This window comes from Serpula lacrymans (genome assembly GCF_000218685.1).
Source record: "Serpula lacrymans var. lacrymans S7.9 unplaced genomic scaffold SERLAscaffold_15, whole genome shotgun sequence".
NCBI classification, from domain to species: Eukaryota; Fungi; Basidiomycota; class Agaricomycetes; order Boletales; family Serpulaceae; genus Serpula; species Serpula lacrymans.
The window spans coordinates 985,871-1,003,535 of record NW_006763304.1 but is presented as its reverse complement, the minus strand read 5'-3'; the positions used below and the strand labels follow the sequence as shown (position 1 = coordinate 1,003,535).

At 44.0% G+C, this 17,665-nt stretch overlaps 5 protein-coding genes across 5 annotated transcripts; 4 read left to right on the top strand and 1 right to left on the bottom strand.

Moving 5' to 3' along the window:
- Window positions 1–282: 282 nt before the first annotated feature.
- Window positions 283–798, top strand: SERLADRAFT_442856 (uncharacterized protein; the record flags this gene model as incomplete). The annotated part of the gene is made up of 3 exons (XM_007323436.1): window positions 283–426; window positions 479–598; window positions 646–798. The coding sequence occupies 3 exons, from the start codon at window positions 283–285 to the stop codon at window positions 796–798; spliced, it is 417 nt and encodes a 138-aa protein (XP_007323498.1).
- A 305-nt stretch (window positions 799–1,103) lies between these two features.
- On the top strand, window positions 1,104–1,776 carry SERLADRAFT_374115 (uncharacterized protein; the record flags this gene model as incomplete). The annotated part of the gene is made up of 3 exons (XM_007323435.1): window positions 1,104–1,158; window positions 1,237–1,677; window positions 1,730–1,776. 3 exons carry the CDS (start codon window positions 1,104–1,106, stop codon window positions 1,774–1,776), a joined length of 543 nt encoding a protein of 180 aa, XP_007323497.1.
- Window positions 1,777–4,784: 3,008 nt separating this feature from the next.
- On the top strand, window positions 4,785–5,348 carry SERLADRAFT_442855 (uncharacterized protein; the record flags this gene model as incomplete). Its single annotated transcript, XM_007323434.1, has 2 exons — window positions 4,785–5,200; window positions 5,264–5,348. 2 exons carry the CDS (start codon window positions 4,785–4,787, stop codon window positions 5,346–5,348), a joined length of 501 nt encoding a protein of 166 aa, XP_007323496.1.
- Window positions 5,349–12,026: 6,678 nt separating this feature from the next.
- Window positions 12,027–14,652, bottom strand: SERLADRAFT_478716 (uncharacterized protein; the record flags this gene model as incomplete). Its single annotated transcript, XM_007323433.1, has 9 exons — window positions 12,027–12,558; window positions 12,623–12,807; window positions 12,901–13,032; window positions 13,107–13,182; window positions 13,263–13,424; window positions 13,507–13,625; window positions 13,689–13,785; window positions 13,858–14,107; window positions 14,174–14,652. 7 exons carry the CDS (start codon window positions 13,759–13,761, stop codon window positions 12,304–12,306), a joined length of 1,002 nt encoding a protein of 333 aa, XP_007323495.1.
- Window positions 14,653–15,145: 493 nt separating this feature from the next.
- SERLADRAFT_478709 (uncharacterized protein) lies at window positions 15,146–17,397 on the top strand (the record flags this gene model as incomplete). Its single annotated transcript, XM_007323432.1, has 9 exons — window positions 15,146–15,311; window positions 15,407–15,723; window positions 15,797–16,190; window positions 16,246–16,532; window positions 16,593–16,667; window positions 16,714–16,769; window positions 16,824–16,922; window positions 16,981–17,053; window positions 17,109–17,397. The coding sequence occupies 9 exons, from the start codon at window positions 15,273–15,275 to the stop codon at window positions 17,203–17,205; spliced, it is 1,437 nt and encodes a 478-aa protein (XP_007323494.1).
- Between the last annotated feature and the right edge of the window lie 268 nt (window positions 17,398–17,665).

Sequence of the window (17,665 nt, the reverse complement as noted above, 5' to 3'; positions counted from 1 at the left end):
AGTGAGACATTACTGTACCACTTTCTATCAAATGCGGCCAACTACGTGAGACTGTGATTGAGAGCCTGAATCTTCTGTGGGTTGCCTGGTCTTGTGGCCATCAGCTGGTGCTCGACTCCTTACAGATGCTCAAGGCTCCATTGCTACTAATTTACGGCCCTGAAGAGCCTCAGCAATACTCCGAGCGGTTAATTCATTCTCCATGACTTTTTCTTTCACAGCTCAGCTAAGGATAATACCCCAAAGTTTTCACCCAATATCAAAGTATCTATCATCCTCCTTATGTCGAAGGAAGATTTCGAAGACATCTTGTTATGGAAGGAAGAAGATAAACATGCCAAAGCACAGATGCATAACAAAGATGTTCAGAGTCCGAGCATATCATCATCTGATGATGATGATGTGGGTGGTCCAATGGATAGGGTAGTACCTGCCCTTTTTATTTTATTTTACTTTGTCATACTCACAGCACTTACAGATATTCCTTGCAGCAACAAGGGGTGGAAAACAAGCCAGAAAGAGTCGCACAAAAAAGAGACCTGCTCCTCCCACATCTAACTCTCTACCCATGCATAGCAAAGCACCAATTGCAGAAAAGGTACGTCCTTGGCCATTACATTTGAAAGCAATACTGACTTTGTGTAGCTATCCAACCGTTATGATACCAAGACATGTACTGATTTGACCTCAAGCTTGTTCCGAAGCAAACCTCGCCCACTCAAGACACCTGAACTATGCCCCCTCGCTCCCTCAACCTCGAGTTCCAGCAGCCAAGTGCTGCCGTCTAGAATATTATGAAAGGATATTACGCAGCCAGATGTCCCATCATTCAGTGTGCCTGACAAGGCTGTTCTCCGGAGTGTCATGATGGCACAAGGGGATGTTCGGCGCCTGGCTAAGCCTATTTGTAAGTAAATGTATTATTTTCTCATCACGTGTACTAATGCAAAACTAAAGTAAGTACTGACATAGGAACCTACATTTTATTCCTAGTACCATCAATTATGTTTACTGATCTTCTGAAGAAACGGGTGCCTTTTGACGTTATGAACAAGGTTAACCACCCTATAGTGACACTGACTGCCGACTGTAGCTTAAAGGCAATGTTGGGCCCAGCCAGAAGTTTCAAAACATGCCACCCTGCATTGTTGGAACAAAGTGAATTGAAGCAAGCGGGGGATACCATTCTAGGGGTAGAGGCTATAGTAGCCAAACATTGATTTTACAGAAAAGCAGTGGAAGGGGCCGAAAAGAGCGCAATAACCTCGAGTCCTTCAGGAGGGCGTAAAGGGCTAGCTGTCAAGGATGAGCTAGTGAAGATGCTCAACAAGGCCAATTGCCTTTACTGGGCAACGAGCCTGATGGCTCTTGTTTACAGCTTTGTCGACAACAAACTCACTCAGAGGCCCCTCGTTTCTCCTTCCCCAGTGATCCCCCAACTGCGTGTGGTCCATGCCGCTTTGGCCATCCCTCAAGACACCAGAGAGTCGCGCAATGCTGTCTATCTTCTTGAAGAGAAGATAAGTGGCCATTTTGTCAAATACATTAATAACAATTGTGCAACTCCACGAGACCACCTTGCCCCTCCCAAACTGGAAATTGCAATGTTTTTGTGCTTTGCACAGCACACACAGTATCATTTCTCGCAAGGTCTTGTATTTGTCTCAGACTTTCAAGGTACATTTATCTTTCTCTTATTTACAATCTCTTACTTAATTTTGCTTTTCAGGATCTGGTGGAATTTTAACGGACTGCCAGATTATTACAACTAAGTGAGTCCTTATCTCTTTGCGTGTTCTGTTTTCATCTTTTCTTTCAGTGATTTTGTGAACAACTTTGGTGATGGAAATTGGACGGCAACCTTGGACAACTTCTCCTCGTTGCACAAGTGCAACGAGTATTGCTTATACTTCGGACTCCATTCATTAGCAGTTGAAGTATGTATTCTGTCTCTATTATGTTTTATTTCTCTAACATGTTTTTTGTACATTTCATAGGGTTCTGCTACCATAAAGCGAGCATTCGAGGAGGCTGACATTATGTCTAGTCGAGTTTGTGATTGAGAGGGGTCTTTCATTGTTGCATATAGTTCTACTCTTTAGATAATGCCAACAAATCAAATCCTATGTTGAAGTGCACACTCGTTTGAAATTTGTAATTCAAATCACTGAATCACTAATTCACAACACTGCCCACTTTGTTGATCGCCCATCAAAAATCAATAGTTTGGCCCAAATTTTGGTTAATATGAATTTAATTTCTAGAGGGACAGCGGGATTTCAAAATTATTATGCCGGACGTCGGCTTGCATCCAAAATCAAACTGTAACCAAACAACCACCATACAGGCCACACCATAGTTCTAAACTCCTGCTCATCTAGCCACTCCTTGACATTTTTGCAGGTATGCTTGGGGTCATTATTTTGCTGAAAGATGATGTCAGGAGGATTGAAACCATAATACTGCAGGGTGTTTAGCAGCTCATCCTTCAAAACCTGAAGGTAAAGGTCTTCATCCATGCTACCATCTATTTTAGCAGCATACCCAACTCCCTCCCAAGTCATATAGCCCCAGATCATCATGGAACATCCTCCAAACTTAATAGTTCCCTGTACCAATCTATCACTGAGCCCCTCACCTGGCTTTTTCCACACCCACTTGCGTCCATCTGACCCCAGGCAATTGATTTTGGTCTCATCAGACCATACAACCTTCTTCCAATCCTCCACAGTCCAGTCCGTGTGAGCATGAGCAATTCCAACCTAGCCTTACAATGCTTGGCAGAGAGAAGAGGGTGTTTCTGCTTGGCCACAGCCTTCATGCCAGCCTTTTTTCAAGTGCTGGCGGACAGTGTTTGGGGAAAGAGGTTGGTTGATGATGTTGGTAAGAGCTTTGGTGATCTAGACAGCATTTTCTGCTTTGTGAGTGGAGATGAGATGCATAGCATGGTGGTATCCAAAGTTGATTGGTAGCATGGACAGGTGTCAAAAATGAAGCAAATATTCAAAAAACTCGCCTTTGCACCACACAGTCACAGTGCCATGTGGAATAGTAATTAATATTGCCTTTTTGGAACTTGTGGCTGATCAGCACCACCTCTATTAGGCAATCCAGTCGCGCTCACCTTTACTTTCCATTCAGTATTTTCTGCATTTCAGCATTTCGGCAACTTTTTGCGTGGCCACTGGCTACACATTGCGCCCATGTACATCGCCGTCCCATTCACTTGGGTACACTTATCTTTCGTCCATTGTCTTCGCTACAGCTACAGCTACCACACGCTGCCTGGGACCCACTTGTTCCCAAATTGGGACTACTCCCCTCCCTCCCTCGTTTGACCAGGTGGTCCAATACAACCAGTCTATTGGTAAGGCCATGGAACTGTCGGATTTGGACTAGGTGGTGGACTGGTGGCTCCAGTTTTTTTTTTTCAGCAGAACATTCATTTACAGTGCAATTATTTTTGATTTTTGAATCATTTTTATGGACACATATTTTTTAGAATGCCTGACTGACAATAAAGGAACTGTGTTGATACTGATAGTGTTTTGCCTTGCCCTTTTTTTACTGCATCTTCCCATGACATCATGATTTTCCTGCTCTTTTTTTGCTATTGGACTTTACTTTATGGCTGTACAAACCTGTGACATTACTCACAGCATTCATTGTTCTATCCCTTTCTTTTCCTTTTTTGACAATCTTATCCTGTACTACCTACGCAGGATTCGTCAGCATACATTCCTTCCTTCATGTTCTTTCTCATTCTTTTTGCACAGCTATACTGTGCATAGCCTACTTTTCTTTTACTATATAAACCCCTGTATTTTACCTTGTAAAAAGAACAAGAACTCCATTCCAGACTTCTTCTCTAAATTCAAGTTCACTACTCTGCTGCTTGTGATCCAGTGTGGTCACAACACTTCCCACTGCTACCACTGTCAACTGCTGTCATTGTCACTTCCCACTTTTGAAGTCATTGTCATCCCTTTCGATTAGAGTCCTTCTGAGCACTACAGTTTGTGCGTCAGGAGCCTGCTATCACTGGGAACCTCGTCATATTGTCGTTCTCAAACCTACCTTGTGCTATGATTAGCAAGGTAGTGCTCGTCTATACTCGCCACAAAGCCCCTATCTTTCTATATTCCAACTATCCCTCCTCCTCAAAACCCACACCCATACATCTCTGGGTTTTACTTTGAAGGATCCTTATACATACCACCCCACAAACAACCAGAACACCCACTGTTCTAGGAGGCAAAGCCCATAAACAAGTTCCGTGGAATCTGGGAGGATTGTGTGTTAGTTTATTTTTGTGTGTGGTTTTCCAACAACAGTTCTCATCATCGACAGTGTGAAGGGGTTGAGGGGTGTCTGCAGTTTTCTGAGTGAGTAAGATATATCAGTCACTTTTATCTCTGATAACCATTAATAGGTTTGTATTTCTGGTCCCATTCCTTTCATAATACCATCAGGAATAGCTGATCATTGCATAGAACAGGACCAGAGCTCCAGAACTATGCTCAAACTTTGCATTAATAGCGTGATTTGACTGCAGCAAGGTTGTAAAATGGGCATGAGAATGTTGTCCACAACATGCAGCGGGTAGGGCAAGAGGTGCAACTGCGCTGCAGCGCAGTTGCGCCACATTGTGTCACACAGCATCAGAGAACCTCTCAGCAAAAAGTCTCAAAATGCAAGACTCACGCAAAATCTTCAAAGTTTTGCTATCCTACCAAGATGCTAAGATTGTCCTAACCTGTCTAGAAAGTAGCCAGGATCAAAACATGCAGCTGAAAAGAAGACTCCAAGATCTTCTCTCACTGGATGCCGGACCTCCTATTCAATTGCAAGGACCGGATGGAGATAGGCCGCTTCCCCAGCACAGATGCCCTAGAAATGGTGTGGCTTTAGTAGCCGGTAGCAGATGGAAAATTGGCAGGAACATTGCACGCACCTCAACTGCATCTTTGGATGCCATCATTTCTACCATGGCTACAGCTCATTTCAACTCAATTTCCCTCAGTCCTGCTCGATGGATCAATGATATCAAGGCCTTTATTTCCTGTGGGACTTGGCAGGGATCTGGGTTCAATCATTTGGAGGACGCTGTTTTGCTCTGCTCTTGTTTGATTAGCCATGAGGTAGGCGTGTCTTTCATGATGATGGTGAGCAAGAATAATCTTGCTGTGAAGACTCACAGGTAAGTGCAATGTTATAATTACATTTTGAATGTACACGCTTACACAAACTTGAGCCTGCTAAGTGCTGCAGGTCCTTACCAAAACCTCAAGGGCCTTGCTAGATGTCCCACCGAGCGTGCATTCTACCAGTGGGTCTTGACCGGCTGAAAGTACATGAAAATTGCTGCCGGTGGGACAATCTACTCTTTTGTCCTCATCATTGGCCTTGACGTGCATTGGACATTGAGTAGGGTGGGCTCTAGGGTGCCATGAGAGGTTGTAAAGGTGCTGAGGGTGTTACGATAACACAATTTTCGGACCTTCCCTTTACTTTTATTCTCCGCTTTAACCTTGTACTTTAGCTTTCACACATGGTGCCATGTGGCACTTCCCCTTTTATCCAAACTCCTCTTTCTCGCACCGCGTTGCCTTTCTTCTTATTATAGACACAACTCTCTCACACAGTGGAGCTGGCCATGCGGGCTAGGCCCCATGACATCATCAGCCACTGTCGCTATCAACTGTATAGTACATATGTACAAATAACCCTGTAGTAGTATATATACCCCAATAGATCCAGGAGACTCCTCAGCGAGTCCTCCTGTTGTATACCAACAAACTCTCTGCAGCTCAAGGGGTAACCACTCCCTCATCATCTTCCTTATAGTGTGTTCTGTGTGCGCCAGAGTAACTAACTCTTGGTTGTTACAGAGGGACCCTGGAACAGATGGTAAGTCGCTGTGTCCTCCTCCCATCAGGAAAAAGCCTTTTGCTATAGGGGTTTGTACATATGTGCAGATAAAGCCTATTATAGCATCTATAGCACTTATAGCACTATAAGAGCAACTATAGTACAATCAAAGTCCCTATAGTACTTTAAGAGCAACTATAGTATGATCATAGCGACCATAGTGTTATACAAGCAATAAGAGCAACAGGAGCAACAAAAGCAATAATAGTATTATATATGCAAAATTTAAAATGCTATATATGACTACCATAATGTTTGATATGCATATTTGCTACTAAAGGTATTAAGATAAAATTTGTGACAAACATCCAGAACATTACTATGAGTCCAATGATGAGGACATGTATCCTGCAAACCACCAAAAGCAGGGATAAATTGACAAACCTGTCTAATACTGGATAAAGATATGATTTGTCCTGGAGGAAAACCTTCAGTGTTTAGAGGTACCTTGTTAACAGTGTACATTAAGTGGTCCTTTTCAGCTGTGGATTTGAGGCTGCTATACCACTCTACATATGCCAAATGATGTTTTGGCCAATTATTGGGGGATGTGTGGAAACCGTATAGTGTTTCAGGTAGTTTAAATATTACTCTCAATCTCCCAATTCTTGTTCCTTGAATACAGTCATTAGTATTAGACATGCTTGTGGTCATAGGGTAAGGGAAACATTACCTTTTATGCCTGTAGCTTCACAATCAGGAGAACTCATCACAACCACTGTGTTAAACTGTGGCAATAGATTGTTTTTTCCACTGGCCCTGCTATTATAGCATATAAACGCAATAAATTGCATTTATATCTAAATCATGTTTTCCTGATGTTACCCAATGATAGTAAGTGTGACAACACCAACAAGGTACAATCTTTGGGCACTGGAGCATAACCTCAAAGGCTACAACTCAAAGGAATAATGGTGCAACCTATCAAATAAGTGAGGTTGTCATACTAATGTTGGTATACACTAGAAGAGGACTCACTGAGTCCTTCCCCATGTATTGCTCAGGTACTGTACAGTTGTAAATAAAGTTTAAAATCCAATGTCTAGCATCTGACCAGTCACATGGTGAGTCTAGACACTGGTTAGGTGATGTGTCACATGATTGGTCATGTGACTATGAAAAGTCCAAAAAGTAAAGTAAAGTAAATGATCACGTGATCAGTCACATGACTTGGAAAATGAAAAGTAAAGGTACAAAAAAGTAGAGTGTAAGTAGGTGCTGGTACAGTAAGGGTCATCAAATTCCTTTCCTTTGTGCTGAACCATTTCTTCCAGCCAAAAGTTTGAAAGCTCTTGTACCAAGTTAACCTGGCAACCTGTACATGTTTGCCAGCCAGTTGCTGAAGATGGCTGATACCAGCACCAGGGAAAAATCCCATTTAAAATTGCAGAAGAACTCAAGCAGATACTGTGAGTAATAGGGATTTTCCCCCCCTGCAAAGGTAAAGATCCAAACTTTCTGCACCTCCCCGACTCTTCCTGTGGCACCCGATGATATGGCCTGACACATTTTGTAACAACCAAGAGTTAGTTACTCTGGCGCACACAGAACACACTATAAGGAAGATGATAAGGGAGTGGTTACCCCTTGAGCTGCAGAGAGTTTGTTGGTATACAACAGGAGGACTCGCTGAGGAGTCTCCTGGATCTATTGGGGTATATATACTACTACAGGGTTATTTGTACATATGTACTATACAGTTGATAGCGACAGTGGCTGATGATGTCATGGGACCTAGCCCGCATGGCCAGCTCCACTGTGTGAGAGAGTTGTATCTATAATAAGAAGAAAGGCAACGCGGCGCGAGAAAGAGGAGTTTGAACTAAAAGGGGAAGTGCCACATGGCACAGTGTGAAAACTACAGTACAAGGTTAAAGCGGAGAATGAAAATCAAAGGAAAGGTCCGAAAATGAAAAGTAAGGTAAATGGTCACATGATTGGTCATGTGACTTGGAAAATAAAAGTAGAAGTACAAAAGTGAAGCGTAAGTAGGTGCTGGTATGTCTATTGTAACACATTTTCCGCCACAATACGCCATTCCATATGAATGAATAGAATGGCATTAGCCAATGTGAGGTCCTGTTTGGGATGCTGGGCTTTTTTGGTGGGTTCTGACAATTCTGATATGGTCTCAGTGTACGCATCACTGTCTGTCTTGCTATGTACATCACCACATTCTTCCACATGGCGTTACAATTTCTACTTCACTTCTACTTCTTTCATGGACTAGTTATTTTCCTTTACTCATCGGTTATACCATTGAACCGATGACTCATATTCCTTCACGAAGCTTCTAATATCTGTGCATTCATATTATGTTGTATAGTACTAGTCCTTCAATGGACAGGCCTACCCTAGATAGGACCTAACTCCTATCACCAACCCCCTTACCTATATATATAGCCATGTACACATAGTAGTATTTCCTCAATACAATTCTATGCAGTTTACGCTTATAAAGCTAGACTCTAAGAACCAGACTTCCCCTCAAAGAACTCTGCTCAGAACCGCTCTCAAACTTATCCTCGGATAAGCCTCAGATAACTCCTCAGACAAACATCAGACTTTGTTAAGCACTTTGTGCGTAACACCATCAGGAAAAATGGGGGTAGCTATATAGAGCTCTATAGCACTATAAGTACTCATAAAGCTGTTATAGTGGTCAAACCTGTTATAGAACCTCTGCCATCTATAGAGCCTCATATAACTCTATAAATGCTCTTATAGATGTTGGAAATTGTTGTGTGGCTGATTGAATAAAATTAACACAAACAGGATTTGAACTCTCAACCTGCTAGTCAGCTCTTGGGTGACTAAGCAATTTACAGCCACACATCACATTTATCCACTACACCATGAGAGCTTATAAAATGTATTATACAGGTGTTATATATTGACCTTTTATGGACTTAGATTATTTTTTTACTCATTGTCACTACTTATATTTGGATAAATCATTATTCTTATTTTGTGAGTATCAGGGATACAAACTACTATTTCACTAATACAGGCTACACAATTAATTAATACTGGATGATTTATTAGCCCTTTTAAGCACCTTGAACTATATTATAACTATGACCTTTACAGCTATAGGAGCTATGTAGGCTGCTATAGGCTATAAGAGCACTTATAGTGTCTTGCCTATAATAATATACTTGACTCCAAACACTTTTGGCCTCTTTCTATTATTGAACAAGTTTATTAGATTAATCCAGAGTTTGAGGGAATTATAGATACTTCTCCCCTTGGTCAAAATTTTGCCTACTACTGTGCTATAAGAGCTATAAAAGCTATAATTGCACTGATAGTACTATAGTTTCTATGAGTGCGTTTATATATATAGGTGGTGGCTATATAGCGCTATATAGCAAAAGGGTTTTTCCTGATGACATGGCTTTCGGCACCATGTATGATTGGTTTGACCAGAGGCACCCACCCACGTAGAGCCAATTTGCATGTTCTCATGCATGCTGGTGTCTATTAAAGGATCCTGTGCATTGTTGTATGCAAGAGTTATAGCATAGCCTCAAAAAAGAAGCATGGCTGCCTTTAGTAGGGCAGCAAATGTAGGTAGGTTATTCTGTTATTTTGCATTGGCGAAGTACTGAAACATATCTTTGCAACCAAAATAGGTCCTATTCAAGTCCTTGTTAGTGTACTCTAGTGTAAAGGTAACAAGTTCACACTCACTGCCAACAGGTTAAAAGGTGAGCATCCAAAGCCAATTCTAAGAACATGGAACCCTAACAAAAATCTACTTTTTTCAGATTGCTTGGTGTAGGGCTATTTATTTTGTATGCCAGGCAGCTTAACATCAAAGGGTTGCGGGAATAGTCCTTGCCCCAATGAGTACGGAACACTTGACTAAGGTCAGTCTATTTTGTGTGCCAGAGTTCCAGCATCAATACTATTGAATGTGTGGATTCTAGGTTCCCCGTATGCATGGAAAGATATTTTTTTGAGCCTGATCAGTTGATTGAAGGTTTTTCCATCCCCACCGGAAATAACTAAGTGGTCCCCCAGCGTAGTATCATCAAGATTAAGCTGGGTTTTGATCAAATTATGCACTGTCTTTTATTCCACTAACATGCATCTCATCTGCGCTATTTGTAGCCAGAGGTATGATGTTTGTTTTTTGAGTAGGTGAGATCTGATGTTTTTGGACTGTCGCCCACATATTCTGAATGTCTCATTGATATATCTCCAAAGCTGGAATAAAATCAATCAAAGCCTCGAGGAAATGAAGAGCCATGACTTTCTCCAAGTGGGGAAAATCAATATCTGCAAGTATTATATCAGTGGATAAGTGCTTTCTTTCTCCCAGCTTTTGTCTTCTAACAAGTTCTTCAATGTTTAGTGCTGAATGATCAAAGTCTTGCATCTCAACAGCTATACCAGCAAATCCTTTAACCATGTAACTTTCCCTCCCAATTCTAGGGTCCCGGATTCTTGAGTACACCTGTATATTGTTGCCAACAACCGAAAAGAAATGTCCTGACTCTGGACAAATTGCTTCTCTCAACATCCCATGCATAGCATGGGTCATTGTCCTAAGAGCCTCATAGGCTGTATTGTAGGCTATTGAACGGCCTAGGTGACTTTTAACACAGAAAATAGACCTGTGTGCTTTTGTGGAAAAGAGATAGAGACTTTGAGCCAACACAAGGATATTTGCTCAATTTGACCAGATGAAAGTGAGTGTTACAAGCACATCAATAGTTCCCTGTGATAACTCAACATTGCTTCACATTCATGTTTATATCCACTCACCAAGTGTGTTGTACAATATTTCCTGAAAACTCAAACAGTTCCTGACAACATGCCTTAGTGTTCATGTTTTTGCTGTATTGACACCGAAGGGGGGCACTTTGCATGCCACCATTATTTGAAAGCAGACCTCATTTACAAGATATGATTGATTGTCATCAATATATTGAATTAGGTCAGTTGGTGCCAATAACACAGATGGTCAACACTTTTTTTGCCAGAAGTCAAACCCAGCAACAACTCAGTCAATCTCTGCCATAACAAGCTCAGCAAACATGTAGACATTGGGTCTCAGGACTCAGTACTCAGTACTCAGGCCTGCATCTGCATAATGGGCTTCTTGAGGAGCTCTTCAATAGATAATCATCATGAGGCCATAGTAGACAGCTGTTTTACCTCCTTTGGTAGGCATTACTAACAGCTGTGAAATGCCTGTAGTGAATAGGACGCTCTATGCATAGAGATAATCCCACCTCAACTGTCGTAGGACGCATGTGAGAATTTTCCCTTGTGCGTGGGAAAGTCCTTCCTCTCCTGACGTCGGACTTTCCCATAAACTTGTACTTACTTGTTCTCCTGATGATCTTACACCTCAGTCTATTATTCAAAGACTGAGGGTGAGGATATTCTTATATACACATTAATAATACATGACACTGAAACTACTATAGTCTTTTAATTCTCATTCTAGTCTTATAACTTCATCAATGCCAGCAAGTGAATGACACCAGCTATTTATTTGAAGTGGGCAAGGCCCATTCCTCCATCGGGGCATCCAAGCATACATCATGCCTTTGACAATGGTTTGGCCTTCAAGTGACAAGCAACTGAACTGATTAGAGAAGGTGGTCGGATTATTAACATGAATGGTCATATATACAGAGGATATAGGAGTGTATGATTATGTCTACTTTTATTCCAAGTCCCTCACTTTGGTGAAAATGCCGTTCTGTGCCGACACAGACCCATGATGCCGCATCAAGCCGGGCATTCGAGCATTCGGAACACCGTCTATTGACACCGAATGTGAGGCTCGTGCTTGAAACCCAATCCCGCTTTAAGCGGCGCAATATTCATCTTGGCACGAATTCAACAGAAGCACTGGCAGCCTTCAAAAAAGATATCTGATGCGTACACGGGTCCCCAGAGACAGGTGCCAAATGTATTGATCCACTTTCCACAGATGCCAAGGTCACCGAGAGCTTTCCCAAAACATAAAAATCAGACCACGCCGGCAAGCGCTGTCCGACGTACTAGGACCTTACCAAGCAAGCGGAGCGTACAAACGCTTTCTCTCTTATCACAACACCACAGCACCACAGCATGCAAAGTGAAACTTGAACCTAATATCATTTTGTCGTAATAATATTAGCCATAATACACGGGGGATATACGAATCACCCTCATCCTCCAGAGCGACACCGATTTTGATGAAACAAACAAACAAAAAAATCCAGGAAATAACAATAAGTCTATTACAAGGGGGACGGAACGTGCCTGCGTGTAAGGAACGGAACGGACGCGAGTCCTCGCTCAATGATCTCCATTTCCCCATATGGCCGCACGCCACAGCGAGCTTTCCAGGTATATACACATACAGGTCTACACCTCATCGTAGCTCTGCATCTTCCGCGAACCCGATAAATCGTCGTTCGTGAATGGCGTTCCGTCCTCGTTCGTCTCCGTGAGCTTGGTGATGTGCACCTGAACGCGCTTCATTGAGTATTGTTGTTGATCCTGCAACATCTGGCTGTGGCTCGCACTCCGCCCGGTCGTGCTGTGCAGCCCACCGTGCCTTTTTGAAATGCCAACACGGATGATAACCATGTAGAAAGCGATGGAGATGATAGGCATAATCTACCGCCAATGAGTCAGCACATATGCATCAGGGATAACGGAGGCCCACAGCCAGGCGACATACCATATCAAGCAGAACATATTGTCCACGGTTGGCGGAAACGAAGCATACGAGTGCGCCTAAGAGAGTGACGGAATATAAAACACCCGCATCAATGATGATGAGCAGCAGCGGGCCCAACGACGACCGTCTCGAGCGGAGATTCGAAACGTTACGGTCAACGGACCAAATGCGGAAGGCCAGAAGAACTACAACGCAATACATATGTCAGCGCACACGTCGTAACATCAACCCCAATGCATATAATTAATTAAAATAGGATTTTAAAAAAATATACGTACTGGTGCCTATGAGATTCGTAGCGAGCGTGGAGGCGTAGTATGCTGTAATCCATTGGCCTGTTTCTTTAGAGAAAATGTTGTTGGAGTCGGTAGTCGCCTTTGAGAGCGTGTACACGCAGCCTATGCCGGTAGCTGTAACGTAAACGCATCATGAACAGAAGGAGTTAGAACGCCGTGTGAGCAAACGGAGAGCAGTGGCATCTCACTAGCGACGGAGCACCACATGATCATGGGGAATATGATGATGTATGCAGACTGCCAGACAACATAGCAGCGATAAATCTAGCAGGCAAATCCAAAGTTACGGAATCAGACAACAATTGAATTGAATATGACCAGGGGAGGATTGAGAGTGTACTTACAACGACACCGTCACCAAGGAGTGTTTGTAGGGTATAGATGACGTTCTTGTAGACGAAACTCCACTGAGCGACATCCGCGAAGAATCCGTTAGGTCCACCAGGGAAGGTATCGCGATACTGCACAAGACCTTCTTCCACACGTATAATGTCCATAATCATATGCTAAATTACACCGGTTCAAGAGTAATTCAGTCGTAAATTGTCAGCCGTAAATTCCTCCCCTGCGCATTTTTGTGGGACGTACGACTGTGCTGAGAACGAGCAAGGCACTGGCAATGGCCACCATCTTCATGTTTACGTCGTGTTTCTTGCGACCGTTGGTTAGAGACCAGATGGTGCCAACATACATAAGTACAGAGAATCCTGTTCACACCACCGTTCAGCGTCAGCTATCAAATAACCCACCGCAAAAAATCTGGTACTCGCCATAGAGAATACCCTCCAACACCGTTGATGCAATGGCCGCCGTGTCCAACGGGATCCCAGATGCGGTTGACATGCTCGCTGCAAGCTACGTACTATGCTAAGACGGCGGTAAAAGCAAAGAATAAGAGAATGAAACGAGTGGAACAGAGGTGAGACCGAAAAAGAGAACCGTTCCGGAAAATGCACCACATTCTTATATGACACAGCATTCAATGTCCAAACTCGCACGTCGTTGGCTGGTTATCCACATAGTATTGCAGATCAATTTATTTGCCCCTTCTCGTCTGGTCTTCTGTCTGATTGGCTTTGATGCCTCTTTGATGGTGCTTTGTCAAAAGAGGCCGGATTCGCCTATTGTTTGGAGTGCGGAAATCACAGCAAGAGACTACAGGGATCTGGGATCTGGGGCACGCGTATCGCTGATTGAGATTTGCGACAAAGATGAATTAATAGCTGTTTGATAACTTAGTTCTAGACTAGCTCGCCAATAGAGCTTCCTTGCTTGCTCCCGAGCGATACCGCAAGATACCGCACGTACGTTTGTGTGGGGGCATGCTACGGTTACGTCGACTAAGTCTTCGATTGAGACCAAAATTAAGAGGGATAACGTAGCTTTGATAAGGCCCAGTGTGGTCAGCGGGCTGGCCCGGGACATCTGGAAAAATAGTGAGATGTCTTTGATTCTACGCGCTTGCAGAACAGGTGACTACTGGACTACGAGCTGCTTTCGATTGCAACCGTTCCGTTGTCAGCCGCGCGGTTCTAGGCAGAGAAACCGCTGATGGCCAGGTTCAAGTGTTTAGGCAGCTCGCTCTTCGCCGATGTGTACGTGTGTAAAGTCACTAACAGTGATGCGATCATGGTGGGCTATAGAATGAAAGAAATGTGATGTTATGGCATGGTGAAACTGTATGAGGGTGTTCTGGCAGTGTCAAGGTCTGGTGGACGATTGCATGGTGTCACAGTCGGACGGCATTCTCCGGAGTGACCCCGTGGAAATCCCAGAAACTTGTGATATATCACTCGTCTCAGGCTTAAGCGACTGGACACCCTTCAAGTGAAGATACTCTCGTCGCTCTGTCGCAACCATCAGATCTTCGTTCACTGTAACTTGAATACCAGGTCTTCTATACAGATAATAGCCTGATTTGTATCATGCGTTTGATGGACTGATACGCAACTCAAAAATAGCTCTCCCTTGCAGCTTCTTTTTCTGTATGCTGCAGCCTCTTCCAGCGTAAATCGTCTCAGATCAACGTCTCCATCGCTTCTGGGGGGGAGAGCCAAGAACCTTGGGACACTATGGGAACAGGGTGCCATTGCCAATATTTTACCTCAACTTTCAAATCGGCATGACGCGCTTATCGCACCCATCATTGATGTTGTCGAGTTCCTGATGGAAACATACCACACGAATAACATCGGAGTCCTGTCATATCTTTCAGCGACTTTTAAATCCGTTCCAGAATAAGTATAGGTCTTTTCATCTCTCGTACGTTCCTCTTATAAGGCACTGCGGTCTTTTCAAACGTTTATCGCTGTTACTCACATTTCTCCCACCCTCCCACTTCTTTCTATCCCACCATGGCTCTCAAATTCCACTCCGTAGAGGAGATCACCAAGGTATGTCTGATTTTTGCCATCTTATCATACTTGCAGTTTTCTGTCCCAGCTCTAATTTGCGAGACACGTTGTGCTCAATACTTATCTTCTATTAGATTCACACCAGGTTGACGGAGACCTTCCAATCAGGAGTCACTGTCCCGCTTGCCTACCGTCGTAAACAATTATTGCAGCTTGCCCGCCTCGTCCAGGAAAATGCTGAGGCTATCATGGGATCCCTGAAAGCCGATTTGGGACGGCACAGACTGGAGGCCGCCTTGCCAGAAGTCGGTCCTATGGTCGCTGGTGCTCTTCTCTCTGCCCAAAAACTCGAGGAATGGACGAAACCTGAGAAACCCGAGGTCGAGGAATGGCGTAGCTCTTGGGATACGACCATCTACAAAGCTCCCAAGGGAGTTGTCGTTAACATCACGTATGTCTTAGTTTCCGATAGGAATGGATCTAACACTGATCTTATTCCTTCTATTTTATTTTATTTCGTGAAGCCCCTGGAATTACCCCTGGGTCATTTCGATATTGCCCCTCGCTGGTGCCATCGCCGCCGGCTGCACATGCGTGATCAAACCATCAGAGCATTCTCCCAACGTCTCCCAATTAATGGCTGACCTCGTTGCTCGCTACCTCGACCCAAACGCCTATGCCGTCATCTTGGGTGCTATTCCCGAGACAACCCACATCCTCTCCCTCAAATGGGACCACATCTTCTACACCGGTAGCACGTCTGTCGGTCGTGTTGTGGCCGCCGCTGCTGCCAAGAACATCACCCCTGTCACGCTTGAGCTTGGTGGAAAATCACCTGTCGTTGTCGATGGTGACAACACGGACCTCGAAATTGCCGCAAAGCGAATTTTGTGGGGTAAGCAGCAGAATGCTGGTCAGGTAAGTTCTCGTGGCTTCTCCAGGCTGATTGGCTCTGACGTCTTTCATCGAAAAGATTTGCGTTGCTCCCGATCACATTTATGTTGCGCGTAAGCACCAGGATGCTCTCGTTGCAGCATTCAAGAAAGTCTACGCAGACTTCTGGCCCCACTCTAAGGGTGCTCTCGACTCCGCCTCTGAGATCAGTCACATGGTGAACGACAGCCACTACAAGCGTATCCAAGGGCTTCTCAGCAACACCAAGGGCAGCATCGCCGTCGGTGGTGGATCGACAGGAGAAATTTTGAGAATCGAGCCTACCATCGTGAAGGATGTAGGTCTCCAGGACCCCCTGATGGGAGAGTGAGCATGCAGTTTTATTAGTTTCGCGAATCCGTCACTGAAAGGGAGCACGTTTGCTAGGGAGATCTTCGGTCCCGTTCTTCCTATTGTCCCTGTTGAGGATATCGAGGAGGCTATTACTCTTATCCAACGAGGGTGAGCTTTTGAAATACTGGTCGAGCGTTTCTAACACGGATGATAGCCCTACTCCTTTGGTACTTTACGTCTTCACCGACAGCGAGGTCACCAAGCACAAGTGTAAGATATTGCTTTATGTTCTCCGTTCTGTTCCTTACTGATAACCCCCCGCAGTCGTCCACAGGACCCAGAGCGGTCAACTCATTCTCAACGACACTTTCGCTCAACTCGGTGTTTATGAAATACCATTCGGTGGACAGGGTGACTCGGGCTGTAAGTGTTTACACATCGTTTCCCTAAAATTCATTTCTTGACTTACATCACTTTGCAGACGGCTCTTACCTCGGGAAGCATTCCTTCGACGCTTTCACCCAACGCCGAGGATTTATCAACGTTCCTCTTGCGTAAGACCTTTTCCACATCATCCCGAAGCTACAGCTGACATTCTCCTCCCTGCAGGGCTGAGCCTTACATGGCTTTCCGATACCCACCTTATACGGAGGAGGCGTTCCAAGCGCTTACTCTGCAGGCTCAAATGAAGATCCCAGAGGCCTAAAATCTAAGCGCACTCTTCCCCACTGCCGACGGTTCAGTGATACCCTCTATGATGTGACGAAATAGGAAATATTAAGGAATGGGTTGTTTGTATATGGTGCCAGAAGTAAAATATCATACTGTGTTTGTTTGTACCAGAATATGCGTTAAACGATTGGATGAAAATGCGCCAGCTTGATTTGATTATCGCGTTTAGCTGATGCGATTCAGGTTTGCTGTTGATATTCCTGTGGACTCGAGTTCGGAGGCGAAATAGTAGGCGGCCATCCAACTTACACCAACTTAACGCGCAAAAACTGCTGTCTTCAAGAGCTTTTTCGCTCGGCTATTAATATAATGTCTGATGGGCAGTCAAAGTAGATGACCTTCAAGTTGAAGCTCATTGACTTTGACTGCTCATTGTTACGAAATATTATGTCACAAACACCAACCGAGCCTCGTTCACGTATTTCATTAAGTCC